Consider the following 26,190-nt stretch of genomic DNA (forward strand, 5'->3'; position numbering starts at 1 on the left):
TGACTCATTTTCAACCCAAATTCTCATTACTGTAATGCAAAAAACCTTATTCTCATTATTGTTATTCAAAACAATTGTATACTGTATTATTTTAATTGTTGAGAATTTATACATCATATTTTGTACAACCTTTATGCTCATTTCCATAATTTCTTTTTTTATTACAATCAGTTTTGGGTGTAATCTGAACAAAGTAATTAGTTACTGTAATATAATTACTTTTTAGTTAAAAACATTTACATTTTTAATTATCATTATCAGATTACAATTACTGGCTTTAAACAAAGGTCATTACTTTTAAGTACATTGATTGGGTTACACAGTATTTCTAAGTTTTTTATTTATAATACATTTAAAATATGAATAGTGTTCATATGAATGTCTGTTGGCATCTGACAATTAACAAGGAGGAAACGTTACTTTGAACTCATTAAGCGGAAAACTAGTGCTGTCATTCGATATTTTTTTTTAATCACGATTAATGCCATAATTTTTTTTTTTTTTATTAATTGCAATTAATCTTATATTTTGAAAGTGCTAAAATTTGACATCTTTTCTTGTCAAAATGTTTTTTTTTTTTTCCATTTTAGGAAGAAAACAAAACAATATGTAGCAATATAATGCTTTATTAACATTTTCCAAACAAAGCCTTCCACAATATAAAGATAGAAATCACTAAAATAGCACCAATTCAAGTCACATCAAACACTTCCCAAAGTTTAAACTGGAGTTTGACTAATTGAAAGAACTAGTCTACTACATAGGTTGCATATTCATTGCAATGGGCATTAAATCTCTTAAACTCTCATCCTCCACAATATTAATCTGCTAGTAAACTGTGGCTATCCACTTTGTTACAGCAATTGTGAAGCTGCGTTCATGATTCGCATCAACACCAGTGTTGAGTGCCTCTTTGAACTCACCATGCGCCTTACATAGGCTGACAAATATTTGATTTCTATCACAAGTCCCATCTTGGCTTGTTTTGTACATTAAATAGGGCCAAGAGCTCCTTTCTCTATAATTTTATCACTGACAGGGAAGTGCTGTCAGAGATTCTTTTATTTACTGAGATAACAACCTCTGCGGCTCTATCATAGGAGAGAGCATAACAGTCTATTTTAGCACGTTAAGACAGTTCCGCCCATAGAATGTCTACGGGACCGCCACGTATGCTAAGCTTTTAGACTCTCCTTGGTAGAAGGGCTGTGGCGCTGTGGCGTGTGCGTCAGTGTAATGACTCCGGGTGGACACATTACAAAGGTTCCGCCCTTCACACCAGTGAATGCATTAATCGCAATTAAGAAAAATTAAAAGCATTAAACATTTTAAATTAATCGCATGTGTTAATGCATTAATTCTGACAGCTCAATGAAAAACTAACATTTTTCTGTAGTTTTAGAAAATAACTTACAATTAAAGTAATTAGTAAAGTGATTACTTTTCCACCAAAGTATTCAGTAAAGTAATTTGATTACAATTTTATAAAAGTATTAAGTAATTTGTAGTGAATCACTTTTTGTAATAACTAACACTGATTACAATAATTTTTACTGTAATGCAGTAAAAAACTACTGTATTACACTTAAAATTAAAGTAATTAGTAATGCGATTGCTTTTACACCAAAGTAATCAGTAAAGTAATTTGATTACAATTTTAAATATCACTTTTTTTAATAACTTACCCAACACTGATTACAATAATTTTTAATGTAATATGGGAACAAGTACTGTATTACACTTAAAATTAAATTAGTAATGTGATCACTTTTCAACCAAAGTAATCAGTAGTTTGATTACAAGTTTAGAAAAGTTAATTTGTAGTGAATCACTTTTTTGAGTAACTTACCCAACACTGATTACAATCATTTTTACTGTAATACGGGAAAAAAGTACTGTATTACAGTAATGAGAATTACCATTGAGAACAATGAAAATTATTTAAAAAAATAAATAAAAAAAAAGGTAATCTGCAAAAAGTGGTAATGGTCCTAAAAGTAGGCTGCATTTTCTTTAAACAACATATTATTTCTTCTCTTTTTTCGATTGATTTCGAAGTGAAATGTGACCTGGATATAATTTCTTGAGATTCATTTACACAATAAACTTCTAAAGCAATAAAAAAATAAGACACTGCAAGAAGCAACTGTAAATTCTTTTACATTTAGCTCAAAACACATTACTGATGTGTAGCATGACACAATGGCTTTGAAAATACATACTGTTTTGATGACAAATAAATAATGTTCTTTTGAATAGGCTGAAATATTTTGCTGACAGTGACCCCTGAATAAGGAACCTCTGAAACTTGGCATTAGGCAAATGTGTTAAAATAGCTGTCCTGTTTCTCCTTGCCTCAGTGGATGAGCTGAGTGTTTGTTTGATGATAGCGACAGTGACAATTATGTGCTCAACGGTTTGGTGCATACAACAGACTTTAATTAGGGTAGACCCCATATTTACTGTCCATTTAGTAGGTTTTGCTGATGTAATGTCTTAAGGTCATGTCAAAAATATTCTCAACCAGTGTTTACATAAGTTTTTTGCAAAATTTTGTAAAAGCATACTTTAATCTTTTGTCGACTGAACAATCCAAGCCGTGGTAATTTTGGTCTCTTTTGCAAAAAATTATGTACAAAGCCATTCTTGTAACTGGCTCGCAATTGTGACTATTTCTCATATTTGCAATGGAATTTGTCATTAATTGAATATTATATTTCCAAATTGTGACAAGGGGGGGTCTAGAGAGGCCGTTTCGCCCGGAAGCTTGCAGGACCATAATCCGTCCTTAATGCGATATTACAAAGAATGGTTTTACAATCAATTTACATAGAAATTAATTCTACTTTGTTCCATATTTCATGAGACCCATTGAACGGACAGTACTTCTATTCTTCATAGCCTTATTTTCATCCTCGTCAAATTAAATATGTTGTCTACCCTGACTAATGTTCATCAAAAAGAAACACTTGTGCGGCGTGTTAACCGCCCACCTGTGAACGCTGCTTTCCTGCATGTCACGGCCAGGTGGAGGGCGGCGTGTCACTTCAGTGAAAGCCCACTCTCAAACATCTGGCTGTGTTTGCATTTGAAACTCATTTACACTCACACCTGAGGGCACAGAAGCTGAGTACATATCAGACCCGGCAGTACTTTCCATCGTGGCTGATTTTTCCCTCATTTAGTATCAGTGAAAGTTCAGGTGATGATCCCTTATTGAAATTTATGGAAAATTACAGTGATCAGTTTGAATCAACTGATAGTAAATACAGTATATGTGTAATATGGATGTATCTTACAAAGCCTGTCAAAAAAGTTGTTTAACAAAATCAAAAGAGAAAATGAGAAATTATACAATTATTGCATAACTTACACATTTGCATAAATATATTATTTTAGTACCCTTTTTTGCATTGTGATATTATTTTCACATAAATTAAGCACATTTGCCACATAATTCTCATTACCGTAAAGTGAAAAAATAAGGATATACCCTATTATTTAATCTAGAAGTACGTTTTTATACAGCGTAGCAGTATTTGATGTACTGCCTTTAACTTATGCCAAAAAAAAAAAAAAAGATTGATTCATCATATGAGAATGAGAATTAAAAACTCAAAAGTAAAACATCCAGACACATTACGGTAATGAGAATTTGGTGGTGGGAAATATGAAAATAATGTAATCTAAATGGTCCTTTAAATTGGCTTTATTTTCTTTATGTAAAATGTACTTTCTTAGGTTTTGCTATTGATTTTGGTGTGAAATATAACCCAGACATATTTTCGTGAGATTCCCCCTGAATATATGATTCGGCTTGTAAAGCACAGTACCAAATGAGAGAGAAGAATGCTGTACTGTGAAATATTCACAAGATGTGAAATTTTCACAGAAAATGCTGTGAAATATTCACACGTTTTCTGGTGAAGGAAAAGATGTGAATGAGATGATAACAGAGTGAGAAACAAAATTACACTGTGCTGGCTTTTCTCTCTTGTGGACAAAATACCAGTTAGTCCAAAGATCAGGTTTAACGCAGCAGATGTTAAATTGTCCATCATGGGACCTTCCCTTGAGTAAGACACATGGACAATAGACAAATGAAAGTGGTTGAAAGCATGGTACATATAAATTATCTTACATCACACCCTGTTTAAAAACAACACCTGGAACTGTACAGACAAAATAAACAGTACAACTAGTAATTATTTGCCGTTTCCTTGTAGAGGTATTGAGAATTGCTGTTGACTCAGCAGAAACCTAAGTAAAATATAACAGACACTGTTGTCGAATTGCCTCAGAGAAAGTGACCTCTCTTCCTTTTACGAGCGTTTTGACATGTTTTCATATCAGTTTTGGTCACGTTTCACATCTTAACAAAACATACGGGCCTTATCTACTCTAGAGACAGCACCACCACTGCATGCAGTCAATTGGGAAAGATGGATATTTTAAGCAAGACAACGATTCCAGCACATGAGAGTGTATGTAGGCATAGAGGTTTGTGTATGAACTCAATGAAATGTGTCAACGACACAGGGTAAACATCATGGTACATTATACCACACAATACTACTACGAAGACCTGTGCGTTGATTTTCAGTACAGCAGCACGAAGTACGCTAAAATATCAGCTTTAATATGAAATGGTTGTCATGCTGCTGTCTGATTATGTCTGGTAAACCTAAGGTGAGACGGGGAAACCAGCCCCCTGAGAAGAATCTGAACCACCTTACATTGTTTGCTGGTACATTCTGCAGGGCCCAAAGTTTTCTGATAAGTGAAAGATAAGAGTTTAGTCCCTTAAGACTTTGTCTCTGTTCACATGACTATCTGAAGTGGACAAGATGAGCACCATGGAGACAGTGTTAGACAGTTAGTCTTGGTTGAAATGGAAAAGTCGCTTCTTTGGGAAAGGTTGGGGGTCATGTCTAGAAGAGGACTTAATTATGGAAATGTATATGCAAGATTTGCATATGCTGTAACAAAGGTAAGGGCTAGGGGTAGGGTAAATGTTAGGGTTAGGTGAAGGATTTCTGTTGTAGGATTTCTTTCCAAATAAACACAATAATCCCAGTGTACTAATGTCGCTTGCGACTCTTGAGAGACTTTTCCCAGCCCAACAGTTCTCTTCTAGACATGACCACAGTTGGCAAAACTAAATACTTTGGCTCCATTTCGGCTCTTGAAACCAGAATCCCGATTTCAAAGCATTGTAATAATGTTACAACAAACTTATCTTTTTTCACTTTTAACACTTATCTTTCTTTCCTTTCTCAATACCAAAAATGATCATGACACTATATTGCCAAAATGATCTTGACATGCCCTTCTAATTAACGGGTTTGACTATTTCAGCTACACCCATTACTAACAGGTGCATAAAATTGAACCTGAGACAAACGTTTTCAGTAGAATGGGCCATACCAAAGAGCTGTCAAAGGAACAGTAAAATAGTTTACAGAATGTGGTGCAGAAGAACTTGACTGCCCTACGCAAAGACCAGACCTAAACCTAACTGAACACCTTTGAAATGAATTGGAATGCTGATTGCAAGCCAGATCCAATCGTCCAACATCACTGCTTGACCTCCCGGATGCTCTTGTGTCTGAATGGGAGCAAATCCACACAGCCATGATCCAACATCAAGTAAAAACCCTTCCTAGAAGAGCGGTAGCGGTTATAGGAGCAAGAGAACCAATTCCCTATTACAAGCAATGGTTCTGAAATTAAATGTTCATCATGCAAAAATGGCTGTGGTGTCTGTATACTTTTGACCATGTAGTATACTGCTAGAGGAAACTTGGAAATGATAGCTATATTCTAACACTGAGGAATAATGGAATAAACCTGACGTTCTCAAAATATTGAAGACCAGGACTATCCAACCTTTTGTGTGAATCCAGCAAGAATTCCCCAATCAGTGTAATTTTACACCATTTTAAATTGGTGGATCCTCAACTATACCCAAAATATCTCAGACAGGGAGAACTGCAGATGGACCAGGGGTTTCAGAAAGTGGGATATGAACCTTTGCAGCTGCTGTCGATGGTAAGTTAATGGGGGTAGGTTGGTTAAGGTGCGATTCCTCAGGCTCTTTTCAGAGACACATCGGCATCTTGGTATTCCACAGCTGACAGCGCAATCAACATCTGTGCCGCGTAGTAAGTGGCCATTATGATGGCTCGGGAGTGGGGCACAGGGAAGCAGAACTTGTTGACGGCAATTGTGAGGTCAGACACCATGAAGAGGACGGCTCCGAGACAGGCCGACAGTTTCGTCCAGGTCCAGAGGTCATTGGTCAGCTGGACACCAGCAATGGCCCTCCAACCCATGAAGCCGATGAGAGCAATGTAAACGGCCACCAAGTAGGTGAAGGGACCGGAGAGGTAGGGGTAGAGAAGTGTGTAGCTGAGGCCTGAAATGACAGAAATGACCAAACCTGCTCTCAAGTTGAGGGGCTTCATCCCAAAAGCTGAAGAGTAGAGAATGTGGGTGATGCCGAACATTAGCAGCCCTGATAAGAGCAAATACACAATGGTCATGAGAATTTGAAATGAAAAACATCAACAGACAACTCATCTCAGGTATTAATAACTTTGTACTGGATATACCAGTCTTGGTACCATAACACTGATGTTTATTCTAACAGGTTGTGGAAAACTTTTAGCTTGAGCAACTCCCTGGTACCTATGGGGATCTTCAGGCAGAATGGTTTGTCCCAACCATCAACCCTGACCTGAAAAGCCTTTTTAACCTCTACACTACTTTTTCAGAACAAGAGCTTTTGAATCAGCCATGAGAGCTCAGGGTTGGGCCACAAACCTGGAGAAATAAAACTTAAAGGAACAGTTCACCCGAAAATGAAAATGGTGTCATCATTTACTCACTTTCATACTGTTTCAAACCCATGTTCGTTTTGTTCTTCCATGGAACACAAATGGAAATATTTAGCTAAATGTCCAGGCCGCTCATTTTTCATCCAACAAAAGCGTATAGTTACCAGTGGGTGTGAAACTCCAATAAGGATAAGAAATGTGACAAGGAGTAGGGCGTGGCTGGGCCGTGAGGGTGCACGCCTTGCGCTAAGTAGCCCAATCAGCGGCAGGTGTGCACCCTCACAGCCCGGCAATGCCCTCCTCCTTGTCACAAAATGTACATAAAAGCATAATAAAAATAGTGCATTCGACTTGTGTGCTTTATTCAAAGTCCTCTGAAGTCATATGATAGCTTTGTGCGAGGAATGGACCGAAATTTAAGTTGGTTTTCACTGAAAATCTTCCCTTCCCCAATTTTGCCATCAAATCTGGCGCAATTGTTGCTTTTGTTATATGGAAAAGAGAGAGGGTGAATATTTGGTTAATTTTGGGTGAATTATTCCTTTAACTGAGAAATCACACAGACAGCTTTCAAATAATGTGTAGGAACTTCTAAAATCAGCATTTGCAAGTGCAATTAAAGTCAGACTAAAGGATGTTAAAATGTATTATTTAAGTTCCATAGTTTGCCTTTCAATCTACCTAGCAAATAACTTGTTAATCAATAAATTATGTTCTTACTTCTATTCTAATCAAATCAAATCAGAGCAACACAAATGAATAAACTCACCATGACAAAAGTAGCCTTGCTCTTGCCAGATGAGAAATGCATCACCCAAAGCTGAAAAAATAAGTCCTGCCAGGATTTTCCTGGCACTGGAATGGGCACCTAAAAAGCTGATGCCATGCGCTAGCAGAAAAACCCAGAGACAGAAGATGGGCAGGCATTTGATGAGGGCACTGAACCAGGATGGGCTCGAGGTTGGCAGCCACAGAACAAAGTAGACGCAAGTTGCTTTGAAGAATGGCACAAGCTTTGGACCCTCGCTCTTGACCTGTTGATCAAAAGAGGGATTTAAGTTTTATTTTCAGGAAGGAACACGCCGTCATTTCAGTCAGAAAGACAGACACAAAGCTTCTCTTGTATTTAACAACAGAAGTGATAGAAACACTTATAAAACTCTTAAGTGTCTAAGTAGTTGAAATGTGATCCATGTTTTTAGTGAGATGAGTGTGAGATACACTATATAGTAAAATGTATGAGGACACCCCATTCTAATTAATAGGTCTGGCCCTTATTGAACACCTTTGAGATTAATTGGAATGCAGATTGCAAGTCAGACCCCATCACCCAACAACTGAGGGTGTGTTCACACTTGGCAGGTTTGGTTCGATTAAAACGAACTCTGGTGGGATTGTTCTGTAAGTGCGGTTCATTTGAACAAGTGTGAACGCTGCCATCCGAATCAACCAAACAAGCGGACCGAGACATCTGAATAGTGGGTCTCGGTCCGCTTCCAAACGAACTCTGGTGCGGTTCGATTGATATATGACCGCAACATGGACCAAAGATGTCTAAACAGACCAAAAACAGCAAGTAATTTGCCTAATACTGACCTCAAGCATACCTGGTTCTTCTCAACATAGGAGCTATGTTGCCCATTACAGTTCGGTGCAGGCGTCGGAACCGCCGTCAGCTGTCCTTGCAGCATATCTTCGTTTGTGTGTGCAACGGAGGCAATCCTGGCACTGTTTTGACTCCTTTACACATTTTATTAGCTCTTCGTTTGTTCTCAGCTGGTAAAAATACCACCATATATACATAAATAAATCTAACGAGCGCATTTGCCCAGCATTGTTTTGGATGTTCGGCAAGTTCCGTCACAAAATATACGTCATAAAAGCTGTCCAATCAGGTTGTGACTTTTTCCTGATGCCTTTTGTTCGTATCTTTAGGTTCGGTGTTAAAAATGCCAGTGTTAATGCCAAGCGAACCAGGACTAAATGTATAATTTTCTTTTTTGGTCCGGACCAAGAGGACCAAGAGAACCGAACTACAAGTGTGAACACACCCTTAGACCGACCTCACTCTTGTGCCTGAATGGGAGCAAATCCACAGCCGTGTTCCAACATTTGGTGGAAAATCTTCACAGAAGCTGTTAGGGAGGACCAACTCGATATTAATACCAATGGTTTTAAAATTAAATGCTTAACAAGCACATATGGGTGTGGTGTTGGGGTGTCCACATATTTGGCCATGTAGTGTATCACACATAAATAAAAAACTATGAAAGCTGCTAGACCTCTAAAACTTACCAAACCCAAGAAACCCAAGAAAGGGATTGAGAGAGTCAGTCATCAAGAGATGAGGACCACCAAAACAAGAAAAACCTGCATTACTGACTTACACCCTAATGTACTAAAAATACCCAAGTTTGACCCCATGTTGTACAAAATGTGTAATCATGTAAGAAATTTGTCAAAGAGGAGTCAAATTTCTTAATTCTTCTAAACAAATTTCTGTGTAACTACTATATTTAGAACTAGATTTTTTAATATTTTAAGAAAATGAGTGGTGCTTGCCTGTGCAAACATCATAACCACGATGTTAGGGTGTTGTGGGTAGTAGCCAGAGCTAGGGGTGTGCTGAATGACTAATTTCACTGACGTTTAAACAGAAATTTTGAAGTCGACTAGTCTAATTAGAAACTAACCTTCAGAAAACAGTAAAAAAAAATAATAATAATAATTGTTTATGCAACCCCATTTAAAATACTTAATCTATTCCAAATCCGAAGCTACATTCCACTGAAATGGGGCATTTGTCTGTGATGTGCATGCCTTGCATTTCATTGTACATTAAATATAGAACATGACACACATTCACTGAATCAACATTAGCGAATATTTAACAGGCATATTTATTGAAAACAATTGAATGAATAGTGCAGGACCAATAGAGCAACCCAGCCTGTTCTAAATGGAATTCACCATGTAAAAGTTACTTAACATATAAAAACAGTCAGGACACATGGGGGCCTGGGTAGCTCAGCAAGTAAAGACGCTGACTACCACACCTGGAGTCGTAACTTCGAATCCAGGGCGTGCTGAGTGACTCCAGTCAGGCTTCCTAAGCAACCAATTGGCACAGTTGCTAGGGTAGGTAGAGTCACGTTGGGTTAACCTCCTCGTAGTCACTATAATGTGGTTCTTGCTCTCAGTGGGGTGCGTGGTGAGTTGTGTGAAGCCTCCACACATGCTAGGTCTCTGTGGTAATGCGCTTAACAAGCCACATGATAAGATGCATGGATTGACGGTCTCAGATGCAGAGGCAACTGAGATTCGTTATCCACCACCCAGATTGAGGCGAGTTACTACGCCACCACGAGGACCTAGATCGCACTGGGAATTGGGCATGCCAAAATTGGGGAGAACAGGGGAGAAAACAAAAAACAACAACAACAACAAAAAAACAAACAGTCAGGACATTGTTGAAAATAATTAACAGACAGGCTAAGCCAAATCTACGAGAGAGAGAAAAAATTTGCTGAAAAGTTACGCGTATTTCACGACATGCAGTCGTGCATTAACCATTGATCTAATATGACAGCTAACGTTAAAGAACGTTAAAAACATTTATGAAACGTAGTAAAGCTAAAGAACGTTAACCAATAACAGTTACGATGTAAAAAAATAAAAATAAAAAAGTAGCCATAGGATAGAAAAAAATAGGCCTGTGATGTAGCCTACAATAAACCTAATGTATTCTAAATATGATGTGCACACAGAATAAAAGATAGTTTAACCCGTTAAGCAGTTGGCACCTCGTTGAAAATAAACAGTCATTTTCTAGGCTACTTACTCGAAAACATACATTTTTTGATGAGCAAAATTAACACGTCGACATGGTCCGGTGAAAGACGGGACTTGACTCAGCTGAGGCGGCTATCCTAGCGGAAAAATAACCTACAAGCATGCACAGATTTAAAGAAGACTCAAATGTGAAAACATCCATAGGGATTTTCAAACGTTTGGAAATCCGATTCCTGCACCACCACTGAAGTGATTTCATAACTACTTTGCTGAGTTTGCTTGTCTAGCCAGAGGACATTTTCCTGTGTGCACCACGAGTGAGAGAGAGAAGAAGCATGTGCAGCCTGAGGTGAAATGAAACTTTGTATCTGCTCCAGATATCCTCTTTTTTAAATAATATTTGTATTATGAATTCTATTTAAAATATGTAACACTAATATGACAGTAATTTACGTGCAGCCTCTGTAAAAATATAAAGCCAAGCATAATGTGTAAAAACGATGATCAGTTTAATGGGGGGAAATATTAACCGACTAGTAATTCCAGTGTCAACTAGCAGCATCAGAACCATTTAGTCGACTAGTCTCGCACATCCCTAGCCATGTGGTTACTAGGATGTTCTGGTTGGTTTCTGTCTGTCCATACAATGCAAGATAATGGGTGCCATTAGACTGCTGTCTATTTGATGGTCCAAAAGGTATATTTAGGCAGCATAAAAGTAATCCACATGACTCCAGTCAATCAATTAATGTCTTCAGAAGCAAACCGATAGGTTGGTGTAAGAAACAAATCGATTATTATAACGTTTTTAACTTTAAATTGTTGCTTCCGCCCAGCCCTGTATTGATGTTTGAAATGACCTCTGTTGTATACAAAGTAAACACTTCCAACTTCTCACGTGAACGTGCCATTGTGCTTACGTCACACAACAGCTCCGTGATGGGTCGACTGCTGGTAGGAAGTGATTTTAATAAAGTTGCTTCTGAAGACATTAACTGATCGACTGAAGTTGTGTGGATTACTTTTATGCTGCCTAAATATGCCTTTTGGACCGTCAAATAGACAGTAGTCTAATGGCACCCATTATCTTGCATTATATGGACAAACTGTGCTGAAATGTGCTTATAAAAATCTTAATTTCGGTTCTGCTGAAGAAGGAAAGTCATCCACATCTGGGATGGCTTAAAGGTAAGTAAATCATGAGAGGATTTTCATTTTTGGGTGAACTAACCATTTAAATCCTTGGCTACAAACTGAACTATTGAGCATTTTCACTGTTATTTCCCAAGAAAAAAGATACAGATACACTTTTTGGGTTAAGTTGTCACATTGGGAACCTTACCTGCTATTATAGGCTATTTAATGGCTTTTAAGCACAATTTAAACAGTAAAACAATTATGAATCACAAAACTACTGAATCTCTTAGAGGACAGGGAGAAAAAGGTTTTCTTTCCCTCAGAATTATTTTGGGTTCACTCGCAATAACTTTCACTATCCCTTACGAAAGTTAATTATGGTTTTATGAAAGTAGCGACAGTTTAACTATTTGGTTGTAGTAAAACCATACATAGTAACCACCAAATGTACCACAATTTTACTATGGTAAACACATATTAACCAGAAAATTAATAGTAAACCATAGTAATTATACAGAAAAACCAAAACTATGGTAATAAAAATAAAAATCAGAACTAGGAATTTGAAACTAACATCCAAGTCAAGTCAACTTTATTTATAAAGCACATTAAAAAAACAACAAAAGTTTAACCAAAGTGTTGTACGATTAGATATAAAAGTGTAAGAGAGTACACAATTATATAAAAATAATCAAACAATATAAAAAATAAAAAAAATTTAAAAAAAACGAATCACCAATAAACAACTTGTAAATCATCCAAAAGCATATTGCTAGAGAAAACAAGCATTTGAGACAACTTCCACTTGTGACAGGTTGGACATTATGTATTTAAAACCAAATTAAACATTCATAAGAGAGGTATGTGCTACAGTAATTGTGTATGAGATGCCGTATCAGTCCTCACCATTGCTAATGTGTTACAATTCACCATTATGAAAATCTGAGGACATTTTGGGCAGTTTTGCTGAAACAGCACAACCAGATCATGTCAGCAAAATGAAAAGTGATGTCGAGAAGCTGCATGAACTCTTAACGCCATAATGCATGAGGCTGCATGAAAGAGGAATAAAGGTTTGTCACGAGTGTTTCCACTGCATAAAAGCCCTTTGAAAGCAGATGAAAGCAGAGAAAAATGGAGAAATACTAAGAATACTAACATCGCACACTGGATTGCCCACATGTACAGAGCTGATAAGAATTATAAATCAATGAAATCCCTGTATTAAAAAAACAGCACAATTCATGATCATAGAGCACATGGTTAGTAAAGGTAAAGTAAACATGAACATGCTGTCAATGGTCACGTGCTCATTGTTATTCCCAAGATAACAGACCGAACTATGCATGCTCAAAATGGATACATTTAACATAAATTGTGAATTCAGCTGTCTAAATTGCTGCTTTTAACAGCAAAACATGGTATAGATCGTGTATAGGCAACATTTAACATATATTTATCATACACAAAATAAGAATAAATGGTTAGTTGATTGATACGACACATAAATATGTAATCGAGATGATCACTTCATAAACTTAAGAACCCGTACGCAATGCATATCACAGTTTAGCTAATATCACATATCGAGTGTATAAAGTGGTCATTTCGATTACATTCATTTGGATGTTTTGATGTAAACATTTAACTGAAAGGCAAAAGTCTTACCACAGTGACAGGAGAAACCATCTCGTCCTCTGATTTTTCTTTGTCAGCGGAAAAATTACCTGATGAGCCGTAGTTAGATGAGCACACGGCAGTATTTACGTGTCTTTGTATGTGAGATTTGTTTTTGTCTTGTGTTTGGTACAGTCCATCATCGGAGGAGGAGAGAAATCAGCGGTGACGTGGGTGGAGCCAATGGTTGGAAACAGATTGTGACGTAGCTACACGGCCCGTCCTATCAGAACGCGGGACAGTGTTGACGTTACAGCGAGCCTTTGCTAATGTGGACTGTGGGAGGGATTTACCTGCCAGATTTACACGAAGCACATTTATCTTATTATCTTTTTATCGTGTTTATGATGTACTTTGTTATCCTTATATGTCGAGATGGAATTTCGATACATAATATAATTTTGGTAAAAATCCAGGAGTTTTATGAAAAAAATATTTTTATGAATAAACGAACACATCGCCGAACTGTTTACTGGATCTGTATCGCCACCATTTGGCGAGAAGGAAAATATTGCGCCTCCACAATAAAAAAAATTAAAAATAATTACAATGTAGCTTAATGTGTATATTGCAAGTTTGGTCTATATTAAATAGTCATGATTAAATAATAATAATAATAATAAGAATTTTTATTTGTGTGTATTTTTTAATTTTTACCTTTTTAATATTTTCCCCCAGTTAACTTATGAGTTTGTTTAACAAACGTCATTATTTATTTTACTATATAAAATATATTTTATATATTTTATTCTTGTAATTTTGTCATTTGTAATTTGCTGTCTGTCTAATATTTCTGGGCTTAAGTAAGTTTTGACGAATAAAAAAATATACATTAGAAACCTCTGTTTTTTGCAATGACTACCATAAAACTACTTTACATTTATTTTGGCCTTGCATTATTTCAGTTTCATTGTGGTGTAATGAACAGAAATTAATTAATGAAAACATTCAGTTTAAGACATGTTGTGTGTGTGTGTGTGTGTGTGTGTGTGTGTGTGTGTGTGTGTGTGTGTGTGTGTGTGTGTGTGTGTGTGTGTAAAATTTTACTTTTTGGCCTCACCGATTGTCCAAAAGAAGATTACAAATATTTTTATTTAATTAATCTTGCTATAATTCTGAACAAATTTCAAACTCATAAACGTTGACAATAGTATAGACTCTCTAAATAATACATTAAAAAAAAAAAAAAAAGTATTTACATATTTCTGAGCTTTATAAAGTGCATTTATTGGAATAATATATGTACCTTTTGTACCTTTAGTATAGTTGTGTATTTTATTACCTGTACTTTTAATAATTTTCTTCTTTTTTGTGTGTCTTATAAGAAGTTGTATACACATCTTCCAATATAATGTTTAATATTTGTATTCATACAAAAAAAAAGAAGAAGAAAAAAAAAGTATAAAATAGTAAAGAAAAACATGCCACAACTCACCGGAAGTGACGCGTAAACGTGAACCGGATGACGTGGGTTTGGTTATTAGATCTAGGACGCACACATTTCTCATGAGGATTTTGACATTAGCGTTGTGTTTTAACAGCTTTTTTGTTTGTTTAATATCGTTTAATGACACTTTGAGGTAACTCATCTGGTGTCATTGATCAAAAACGGAACTGAATTATTTCATTTATCGGGCAAATCCCTAAGTTGTTTAATGGTTTAAATGTACAACAGCTGATCCAAAGAACCGAAGCTGAAGGCAGTTGATCTAATCGAGGGTTTTTCCTGCTTCGAACTCTGACAGTTCTAGTTTGATTTAAACAACTGATTCATTCGAGTTGATTTGGCTGGTTTTAAGGGCATAAAGGCTGTTTGGGATAAGTGGGTTTGATTGGAAAGTGGTAGCTATTGCTGTTAGCTATAAAAGTGAGCTTTGGACAGCGTGAGTGATCATGGATTTCGACAATGTGCTGTCCATCGCCTCCCAAAATCAAGGGCTCAGCAACGTACCGGTGAGTAAAGAAGAAAATATGCGTGCAAAAATAATATAACCTCATGTAGCCTGCAAAATAAAGTCGTAATAGGCAATGAAGGCCTTAAATTGGTCAAATTGCATGTAATGATTCAAATGTTCTAGTGTTGTAACATGTCAATTTGACATGTTTTGATATTAAAATAGTATTCTCACATCTTCAGATATAATTAGGCTAAGTCTGTCTTGTGTTATCAGTTAGGTTACTTACAAAGTTTATTGAAATCAATGTGATATACATAACTTGCCTTGTTTTAACTTAATCATTTGTTTTTCTTATATAGAAACGGTATAGCTTGAAAACTGGTCCTCCGAAGAAAGATGTCCGAGTGAAAGGGGTTAATTCATCTGCTGTGCAGGCCTACTTGAAAAAGCAGGCCATAGAGCAAAAGAAAAAAGGTAAATTTAATTTTTTACTAAATGACACATGTTGTTCAGATTCAAAGGAGTAACCCTGACTTGTTGATATCCTTGACTCGAACATTTTCATGTAAAAAAATATGTTTGAAAACTTTTTTTGAAATGTATTGATTCATTGTTTCTACCTTAAAGTCAACATAAAGTAAAAATAAATAAAAAAACTTTGTTTACTTTATTAAAACACATTTTTAGTTTTATTGTGAACGATTCGTTATTGCACATTATTCTAGATAAAACAATGTTTTGTTGTCTTAAAAAAAAAAAAAATATATATATATTTTTTTTTTTTTTTTTTTCTCCCAATTTGGAATGCCCAATTCCAACTACTTAGTAGGTCCTCATGGTGGCGTGGTTACTCACCTCAATCCGGGTGGCGGAGGACATGTCTCAGTTGCCTCCGCATCTTATCACGTGGCTCATTGTGCATGACACCGCGGAGACTCGCAGCATGTGGAGGCTCATGCTACTCTCCACGATCCACGCACAACGAGAGCGAGAACCCCTAATCGTGACCACGAGGAGGTTACCCCATGTGACTCTACCCTCCCTAGCAACCGGGCCAATTTGGTTGCTTAGGAGAGCTGGAGTCACTCACCACGCACTGGATTCAAACTCACGACTCCAGGGGTGGTAGTCAGCGTCAATACTCGCTGAGATACCCAGGCCCCCAGTGTTTCATTGTCTTAATCTTTTGCACAATTCATGTGTCAGTGTATGCGATTAAAATTAATGTGTTAATTTTAGCTCTAACATGATTAACGCATTTACCATCACCATTTGCGGATGACATTCAAATGAATAGGAAGAGCCCAAAACTGACACCTACCTGTCGCAAAATTATATGTGCCTTCTCTAATAAAACAGCAATTATATCGTAATAAACTCCACACGTAGTTCACTCCAAAATGATTGTTTAGAGTAAAACAAGTTGAAGATTAGCAGACAGGCAGTCAATTAATTACTTGATGAGTAGTTTCCTCACCAAAGCAGTTTAATCGGCATACTGAAGCATCTCCTCCATTAACATCCATTCAGAAAGAATGGCCTCTGGTCTTGCCAGTGTACCGCTGTGTTACGTTATGTTTTGCTAACCTTGATGACCCCCCCCCCTTCTTCATAGAGGGGTTCTGGTATCATTATGTGGGCAGTGCCAGTGCTCAGAGCAGAACAAGACATTCTCTGGAAGTGCTTCTCATGTGAGTTCAAAGCGGTGCGCATCATGTAAATGCAGTTTCATGATTGCTGTAGCAAATGGGGATAGCCATGATTAATATTGTGGAGGATGAGAATTTAAGAGATTTAATACCCATTGCAATGAATACTTATCCTATGGGGACTAATTCTTTCATTTAGTCAACCTCCCACTTGGAATTTGGGAAATGTTTAATGTTACTTGAATTGCCGCAATTTTAGTGCATTTGTCTTTATACTGTAGAATACTTTGCTTGGAAAATGTTAATAAAACATTGTTAAATTTTGTTGTTTTTTTTAAAGAAAAAAATGAAATGCATTTTAAGAGTAAAAAAATTACAGTCAAATTTAAGCACTTTCAAAATCTGATTAATTACAATTAACTTAGAAAAAGTCATGTGATTAATCGCAATTAAATATTTTATTAGACTGACCGCACTAATTAAAATGTGATCACTTGACCCACTTGTAATGACTTTTCCTTTTCGGCTGAAATCACACTGGCTGTGCGAACCGGGAAAATAATATTTAGCAATAGCTATTGAAGAGGTTTTTTTTTTTTTATGCTGCCTTTGTAAAATCTTGCCAATAGTTAATGCAGTAATTTAATGCTGGTGAATGTTTAAGTAGTAAAGTATAGTGCAATAATAGCATAAAACGATTGCTTTGAAAACAAAGCGTTACCTTTGGGGTACGTCTAAATGCTTTAGAGTGTGAACGTGACCTTCAGCCTCCATCTTGGTCAAAAAAATGTGTCTGTGAGGTTTTTTAGGAGAGGAGTAGTTCTCCACAATCCACAACAAACTCTCAGGTCTGGCTTCACTCTGGTATGGATCACCCTCTTTCACAATCCAGTCAATTCGAAGTGTGTGTGTGTGTGTGTGTGTGTGTGTGTGTGTGTGTATATATATATATACACATACATATATACATACATACATGCATACATATATATAATATAATATACTGCATATGCAATTATTAGGCTAGTGAGTATTCTGATCTTATTATTTCCATGCACAGTTTCCAACTCCAAACCATATAAACTTGAATGCTTATTGGATTCAATCATTTTCAGGTGATATGTATTTGTGTAATGAGGGAGGGTGTGGTGAAAGTGACTAACACCTTATATCAAGGTGTGCATAATTATTAGGCAGCTTCATTACCTCAGGTAAAATGGGCCAAAAAAAGAGATTTAACTGACACTGAAAAGTCAAATATTGTAAAATGCCTTTCAGACAGATGCAACACTCTTGAAATAGCTAAACTATTGAGGCGTGACCACCGGACAATCAAACGTTTTGATGCAAATAGTCAACTGGGGCGCAAAAAAATGCATGAAGAAGAAAAGGTCGCAAATTAACTGTAAAAGACTTGAGAAGAATTAAACATGAAGCTACCAGGAACCCATTATCCTCCAATGCTACCATATTCCAGAACTGCAACCTACCTGGAGTGTCCAGAAGTACAAGGTGTCAAGTGCTCAGAGACATGGCCAAGGTCAAGAAGGCTGAAACAAGACCACCACTGAATAAGATTCATAAGTTGAAGCGTCAAGCGACCTTTTCAATTTGAAGATGGATTGAAACTCAACTCTCAAACCTACTGCCAGTTTGTGGAAAGTACTTTCTTCAAGCAGTGGTACAGGAAGAAGTCCTCAGCATTCAAGAAGGCCGTGATCTTTATGCAGGACAATGCTCCATCACATGCATCCAAGTACTCCACTGCTTGGCTAGCCAGCAAGGGCTTTAAAGATGCCCAAATAATGACTTGGCACCCTTCCTCACCTGACTTAAATCCTACTGAGAATTTGTGGGCCCTTCTCAAACATGAGATTTACAGTGAGGGAAGACAATACACCTCTTTGAACAGCATTTGGGAGGCTGTGGTTGCTGCTTCAGCAAAAGTTGACCGTGAACAGATCAAGAAACTGACAGACTCCATGGATGGAAGGCTCTTGGCAGTTAATGAAAAGAAGGGTGGCTATATTGGTCACTGAATATTTTTGAAAGGCCAAAAATGTTAATTGTCATTTTGTGTTACTTATTTGTTGCACGTACTCTATAAACTGAGAATAAACAATTGAACTGGGAGAAATTATTTTTGTAATTTAGTTGCCTAATAATTGTGCACACTTATATATTTCCCCTGAGAAAGACAAAACTCACTTTTTCTTTGTTAAACATGCAGGTTTGAGGTTCAATGACATTTTGGATTGACTGAGAGCATTGTGTTTGTTCAACAATAAAATTAATCCTGTATGCCTAATAATTGTGCATGCAGTGTATATACATTACTGTGCAAAAGTTTTAGGCACTTAAGACATTTCACAAAAACTTCTTAAGATGGTTATTTATATCTTCAGCTTTAGTGTGTCAATAGGAAATATATTTTAGACTCCCAAACATTCCTTTTGCAAATAGAAAAGATTAGAATAGAAGAACAGGGTGCTCTGCAAGAGATTGCATTGCCCCCACAAAGCCCCCCACTGAACATGTATATCTCAATTCCCATTTTTGTTTTACTTGTAAATAGGGTTGCTCCGATACCAACATTTTGGCTTTGGTACGATACCAGTCCTGGTACCTCGCTATCAATACTAACTAGATACTTGGGCAACAAATAAAAAAACTCAGATTTTTGATGAAATTACACAGAAAATTACTTTGCTAAAAGAACTGCATAAAGTGTTAAAGATACAAATTATGCTTTCTTTTTTTAATTTTTATGGATTCCATGTTAAAAGTTTTAATTAAAAGTTATGATAAAATTGTGTTTAATCAAATACGTACTGCACAGCTTTAATCAAAAGAAAATATAATAATTTTCAACTATATACACCGATCAGCCACAACATTTAAACCACCTGCCTAATATTTTGTAGGTCCCCCTCGTGCCACCAAACAGCACCAACCCGCATCTCAGAATAGCATTCTGAGATGTTATTCTTCTCACCACAATTGTACAGAGTAGTTATCTGAGTTACCATAGACTTTGTCAGTTCGAACCAGTCTGGCAATTCTCTGTTGACCTCTCTCATCAACAAGGCATTTCCATCCACATAACTGCTGCTCACCGGATGTTTTTTGTTTTTGGCCATTCTGAGTAAATTCTAGAGACTGTGTGTGAAAATCCCAGGAGATCAGCAGTTACAGAAATACTCAAACCAGCCCGTCTGGCACCAACAATCATGCCATGGTCCAAATCACTGAGATCAAATTTTTTCCCCATTCTGATGGTTGATGTGAACATTAACTGAAGCTCCTGACCCGTACCGGCGTGATTTTATGCACTACACTGCTGCCACACAATTGGCATGGATGACTGTTGGTGCCAGATGGGCTGGTTTGAGTATTTCTGTAACTGCTGATCTACTGGGATTTTCACACACAACAGTCTCTAAAATTTACTCAGAATGGTGCCAAAATCAAAAAAACATACAGTGAGCGGCAGTTCTGTGGATGGAAATGCCTTGTTGTTGAGAGAAGTCAACGGAGAATAGCCAGACTGGTTCAAACTGACAAAGTCTATGGTAACTCAGATAACTGCTCTTTACAATTGTGGTGAGAAGAATATAATCTCAGAATGCTATTCTGAGATGCGGGTTGGTGCTGTTTTGGCAGCACGAGGGGGACCTACACAATATTGTGTGTGTGTGTGTGTGTGTGTGTGGTATTTTTGGTAAAAAAACTAAAGATGCACAACTGAGCTTTACAGTATTAATGAAAACATTAAATGAAAACAATCTGATTACCTGAGGCAAAAGGCTACCATGGCTGAATCACAACATGCTGATATTCAGTACACTTGCGTTTGTTATATTGCTTACAGATAATAATACTAATAATATAATGTGGCAAGGAGGAGGGTGGGTCTGGGCCCTAATCGGGCTAATCAAGCCGACAAGAGGGATAAAGGCTGCCAGAGGCAGCAGTTCAGGAAAGAGAGAGCTACAGGCAGCTGCCCTGTAGGTGTGTGTTTTTGTTTAATTAAATATTACTTTGATGGTTCATACGGTTCTCACCGCCTCCTTTCTATTTTACCCTGTTACATATAAACATTTAATATGATATTATTATGAGTATTATTGTGACTACTTTGAATATTACACTTTTAAACAGTACTAATATTTTTCTGTCGTAATGTCTTCAATTTCATGCATCCGGTTGAATCAAGCTCTTATTTTAGTGGGATTTTATTTTGAAAGACCTTTTTGAAGTTCTTCCTGTTTTTGAAGGGTTCGTTATTTCAGGCTTCCTGTGACTTGCGAGCTGAAATCTCCAAGCTGCAATGGTGAAAACGGTCATTTAAGAGTTCACAGCTGGTTATACACTAAACACACTGCTCTGCAGATGGATACTATTGGACACACTGCATGAAAATCAAGCATTAGTAGTGTGTGTTGCATTTGTGTGCGCACCTGCTTGTGTGTGGGTGAAGATGGAGCAGGACAGCACCTCTCATTCATTCTGTGGTGCGCATGTGACTATATTATTTAATTAAATTGCATCCTTCTGCTGTTTAATGATCACATTTGTCATATCAAGACTTTTTTATTATTATTTTCAAATATTCTTTGATTTCATCTCAAAACATTCACATTACATTTTGCTAATGGCAGCTTACTTTAATATGGTACCGAAATGAACAATATGATGATATCGTACCGTTTACATTTTTTTTGTATCGTGATGTTTCGTTAGTACTGGTATACCACACAACCCTACTTGTAAATATTGTCACCTTATGGAAGTAAAATAGGTTATGAATGCAGTTTCATGTTGACTTTTTAGTGTGCTCATGATGTATTTCTTCTCTTTTGTCTTAGAACTACAGAATAAGAAGGCAAAAGAAGAGCTACTGGCCAAAAGAGTTGAGCTTAAATCGGATAGGAAGGCAAGGGCAATGGCTTCTCGAACCAAGGACAATTTCAGAGGTTACAATGGCATCCCTATCGTAGATCAGCCCAAAAAGAGGCAGTCGAAGGCAGATAGAGGCGAGGAGCAGCAGACAGCTGTTACATATGATGAGGATGATGAGGACAATTATGACTATGAGGGTTCAGATTCTGAATCTGATGAACAAAGCAGGCCGGTTAAGGCTCCTTCTAGACCTGATGCCCCAATCAAAGTCGACAGCAAACAGAAAAAACCCAGTGCCCCAGCTAGACCCGCCCCACCTCCAATGAACTTTGCGGACCTCTTGAAACTTGCACAAAAAAAGCAGTTTGAACCTGTTGAACTGAAACCAGTGAAGAAGACGACTGAGGATAGGCTTAGAACAGCAGAGGAGATTCGAGAACTCGAAATTGAGCGCAAAGTTAAGAAACAGGATAGAGGGCGGGACGCGAAACCAGACAAGAATTCAGGACCGAAAGACAGCAGATCACAATCCAGCTCAAACTCCCAAAAGAAAAATGTCGACCGAGACAACAGAAATGAAAAGTTGCCAAAGACATCATTAGATAAGCATTCCTCTAGCAATACCAACAAAAAACCAAAGCCCCAAACACCCAGTGAAAGAACTCATGGTTCTGTCAAACTGCATGGAGACAGAGACCGCTCGGGCTCATCAGGTGCCTTAAATGGTAAATGTGCCATTAAAAACAGTGCTTTGTTTCAGGCTAAAAAAGCACCACCCAGACCCTCACAGGGCCAAAGGCTTACAACATCAAGTGACCTTACCCTAAAGAAGGGGAATACCTCAATACCACAAGGGAAGTCAAGTATTTCTGGAAGTCGTCCTGGAGCTGCTGCTGATATGGCTAGATCATCAGGTCAAGGGCCACACAAAAGCTCTGGGCAGGTTAGACCTGGCCAGAATAACTCTGTTAGGGGAGGCCATCCTCAGAAACCAGGAAAACCAGGAAATGTGGCACGATCTGGAAGTGGTGCTCCACCTCGGCCTGGTAGCAATGCACTTTTACGACACTCTTCTGGTGATCCTTCAAGGCAACCAAGACCAGCTGGTAGTTTGCAGGCTCAGCAACTTCCTGGAGGCTCCAGGGCGTCTATAAATGCACCAAGCAAGATGGGAGGTGGTGTTTCTGGGAGGCCAGTAAACAGCATAGGTTCAGGCCCTGGAAGACCTCAGTGCACTGTTGTTTCAGAAACCATTTTATCAAAGAACTTTGCATCAAGACCTGGAATGGCCCCAAGGCCCACAGCACCTCAAGGCCCTAGAACAGTGATTAGTCCCACAGGCCATAGAATTTTGGTTAGACCTCCTGGTAAGATAAGAAGAACATTTGAGTGGCCAAGTGTCTACTAGTTTGCTAATATTGATTACCACAGAAAATTATTTTGACTCGTCCCTCAAATACGAATCATATTTACACTACTGTACTTAAGTTATAATTCAGTCTTTCAACACCTCTCTTAACCATTTAAAGGCTAGGGTATAATTTGTTTATCCGCGCTTGCGCACAGTCGAGAAAGTTTTTTTTTTTTTTGCAAGCATACCAGAAAGGGTCATGGTGTAACTATTTACTCCATGTACTGTTTACATTCCCGAATGAACAACTTATGAGCCGGTTCTTTAGAGTACAGCGCAAAACATCAAAGGCTTTCAGTGTAGTCTGGAACCTGAACAAATTACTCTTACGAGCCAGTTCTTTTTAGTCAGCTTTGTTTTTACAAAGGGAGGGATGAGTTAAAATTTTGGTGTGGTAATTTAAAGCATGTCAGAACAATCCTTTAATAGTACCAAATCCATTTATGAGAGTTGGGCAAGCTAGTTGATTGGTTTTTCAACAGCTGATTTGGCGAATCATCTGCAAAAAAGGCAATCCTGGTTCTTATTACTCTTTTGCCGTTATTCGTGAAACATGAGCAAAACGAATAACACCATTTGAATGCAACAATTAAAAAACAATTTTTTTTTAAATGAATGTACAAACAATGCTTGTTTTTCATGAATGATCCCCTAGTCTTAATTTTACTCTTAGTTGATAGTAAAGAATAAGAATGTGATGTGTACATTTTTCAGATTCTTCCTTATAATAGATTGTTGCATTCACTTGTTTGGCGACATGTCTGTTTTCTCATGTTATTGAAATTGCAACCCCTCTTTTCCTGCTATTTTTGAAGGTCCAGCACTCCCCCCAATAACATCCAGCTATAAACGAAAGTATGAGGAGGAGGAAGAGTATGATTCGGAAATGGATGACTTCATCGACGATGAAGAAGATGATCAAGATGAAATTTCAAAACATATCAGGGAAATCTTTGGCTATGACCGGTCCAAGTGAGTTCATGTCCGGTATAAGGTTATACAGTGGCCCCAAAACACATTTAGACACTTAAGTCACACTTAACATATGAATGTAATTGTGGTCAATAACAAAATATCAGTCCATTTTAAAGACTGCACAAGCACACTTGTACAACGTTTTACAAAAAGTAGGTTTTAAAATGATAAAACAATAAATGTTTAAAATGAAGATGAAATTTATTTGGAAACTTAATGTGATGAACTACACAAAGGGTTGTATTGTGTTCCTGTACATGGTGGTAAAAGTGCCCTTCATTCTACAGATATAAAGATGAAAGCGACTATGCACTGAAATTTATGGAGAGCAGTTGGAAAGAACAGCAAAAAGAAGAAGCTAGGAGGTAAGCCAGCACATTTAGCTTCAAACTACTGCAGTAAAAATAAAAGTGCTGACAAACGGATTTGGTTCATCATTCCTTTCACCAAATCATCACACTGTCTGCCTTTTTTCTGTCTGTTTCTTCTGTTTTGCCTTTTGCCCCTAATTGTCTGACTAGCCTGCGAATGGCAGTGCTTGAAGACCAGGAGGAGGAAAGACGAGAACTTGAGGAGATGCAACGGAAGAATGTCAAGAAGAGAAAACTGACATGATTGTGTTTTGATTGCTTCTCTCTCCTTTTGCGCAAAAGACCCGTGACCATTCCATACCTAATTGCATCTTTTGTTCTTTCTTTGCCTCAGTTTACGCCTGGGTATCAAAGAGGATGAAGAAGACATGCTCATGGAGGAGGAGGAGATGAAAAGAAAACTAGCAATGAAAGCAAAGCGGAAAAAGATTTAATTGAATTGAATTGAATTGACTTTGATCTAGTCTCATTGTAGTGGATGGGGTTGGAGTGGAAAGGAAATGTCTTACCTACCTTGTGCCGCTGACATTTGTTACACTTATTTATTTGAATGCCCAAGCCATGGGAGCAGGTTTGCACTATCAAGAGCCCATCTGTCGTAGCTGAGAAAAATGTTTATGAAAATAATATCTGAGAATCACAACGCCAATTTTTGTATCAGTAGAAATAATGGCAGTCTATTAATGTGGATGCCTTACGTCTCAAGAACCAACTGCTTAGACATTGTTTCAGAAATAGGGAGACTTATTTTATTATTTGTACTATTTAACTGGTGAGAAGACAAACTGCCATTTCTTCTGATATATTTTCTTTCTTTTTGTTAAAGCGATTTGACAAATATTGTTGTCCTGTCATTTATTTCCTTATGTCTTTATTGTCATTTGATGTAGCATTTTGAAAGCAAAATTTAGTTGCTTTTAGCTCGAATGGAATTCAAATATTTGTTTTGTTCAGTAAACCAGTGACATTGCACAAATTGTTCTTGTAAGGTAAATGACATCGTAAACTTGAAATTTGTATCTTGCTTCATCTAGGTAGACAACTATTAGTCCACTTACAAAAAAGTACCACCGTTGCATAGTAATGCTATTTGTTTGGGATGTTATCCTGGTAATGGCTTGTTGTGGATGTATAATAGTAGTACAATTGTGGCTTTTGAAGAAAATCAATACCTGCTGCCATCACAATACTTTAACTTATAAATACACTATTAGTCTTCACTAGTCTTCATACAAGTTGAGCTCAAGCGACAGCATTTGTAGTATGTTGATTACCACAAAAATCTGACTCGCCCCTCAAAAAAAAAAAAAAAGCACAAATCTGGGTTACAGTGAGGCATTTACAATGGAAGTGAATGGGGCCAATCCGTAAACATTGAAATATTGTTTCAGAAGTATAGCTTCAAGACATAGAAGTGTAAACATGATTTTAGGGTGGTGAAATCGCTTACTAACCTTTTCTGTGTAAAGTTATAGCCAATTTTACTACTCCATTAACATGATGATGTAATGTCAACAATCTCTTAATTTTTTTTTTTTT

General features: G+C 37.2%; 2 protein-coding genes across 3 annotated transcripts; one reads left to right on the top strand and one right to left on the bottom strand.

Annotated features, from left to right (window-relative positions):
- Positions 1-3,693: 3,693 nt before the first annotated feature.
- Positions 3,694-13,803, bottom strand: LOC127436128 (lysoplasmalogenase-like protein TMEM86A). The gene is made up of 3 exons (XM_051690074.1): positions 13,437-13,803; positions 7,609-7,873; positions 3,694-6,517 (listed from the first exon to the last, which is right to left on the bottom strand). Exons 1-3 carry the CDS (start codon positions 13,455-13,457, stop codon positions 6,090-6,092), a joined length of 714 nt encoding a protein of 237 aa, XP_051546034.1. The 5' UTR covers positions 13,458-13,803; the 3' UTR covers positions 3,694-6,089.
- Positions 13,804-14,907: 1,104 nt separating this feature from the next.
- LOC127435639 (protein SPT2 homolog) lies at positions 14,908-25,647 on the top strand. Of its 2 annotated transcripts, XM_051689249.1 has the most exons (6): positions 14,908-15,398; positions 15,703-15,817; positions 21,861-23,261; positions 24,121-24,277; positions 24,568-24,645; positions 24,986-25,645. In XM_051689249.1, the coding sequence occupies exons 1-6, from the start codon at positions 15,339-15,341 to the stop codon at positions 25,083-25,085; spliced, it is 1,911 nt and encodes a 636-aa protein (XP_051545209.1). In that variant the 5' UTR covers positions 14,908-15,338; the 3' UTR covers positions 25,086-25,645. The 2 variants fall into 2 exon arrangements, with proteins under 2 accessions (XP_051545209.1, XP_051545210.1); XM_051689250.1 differs by lacking the exons at positions 14,908-15,398; positions 15,703-15,817 and adding an exon at positions 21,040-21,506 and having other exon boundaries at positions 24,986-25,647.
- The last annotated feature ends 543 nt before the right edge of the window (positions 25,648-26,190 follow it).

The sequence above is a fragment of the Myxocyprinus asiaticus genome, chromosome 46, assembly GCF_019703515.2.
Source record: "Myxocyprinus asiaticus isolate MX2 ecotype Aquarium Trade chromosome 46, UBuf_Myxa_2, whole genome shotgun sequence".
In the NCBI taxonomy this organism is placed as follows: Eukaryota; Metazoa; Chordata; class Actinopteri; order Cypriniformes; family Catostomidae; genus Myxocyprinus; species Myxocyprinus asiaticus.

Bases quoted from the DNA above. Each gene is read 5' to 3' on its own strand.
- LOC127436128 (XM_051690074.1), bottom strand. From the start codon at position 13,457: ATGGTTTCTCCTGTCACTGTG. The intron at 7,874-13,436 runs GTAAGACTTTTG...TTTGATCAACAG, and splicing joins TGGTTTCTCCTGTCACTGTG to GTCAAGAGCGAGGGTCCAAA. The intron at 6,518-7,608 runs GTGAGTTTATTC...TGCTCTTATCAG, and splicing joins GCAAGGCTACTTTTGTCATG to GGCTGCTAATGTTCGGCATC.
- LOC127435639 (XM_051689249.1), top strand. From the start codon at position 15,339: ATGGATTTCGACAATGTGCTGTCCATCGCCTCCCAAAATCAAGGGCTC. The intron at 15,399-15,702 runs GTGAGTAAAGAA...TTTCTTATATAG, and splicing joins AAGGGCTCAGCAACGTACCG to AAACGGTATAGCTTGAAAAC. The intron at 23,262-24,120 runs GTAAGATAAGAA...CTATTTTTGAAG, and splicing joins AATTTTGGTTAGACCTCCTG to GTCCAGCACTCCCCCCAATA.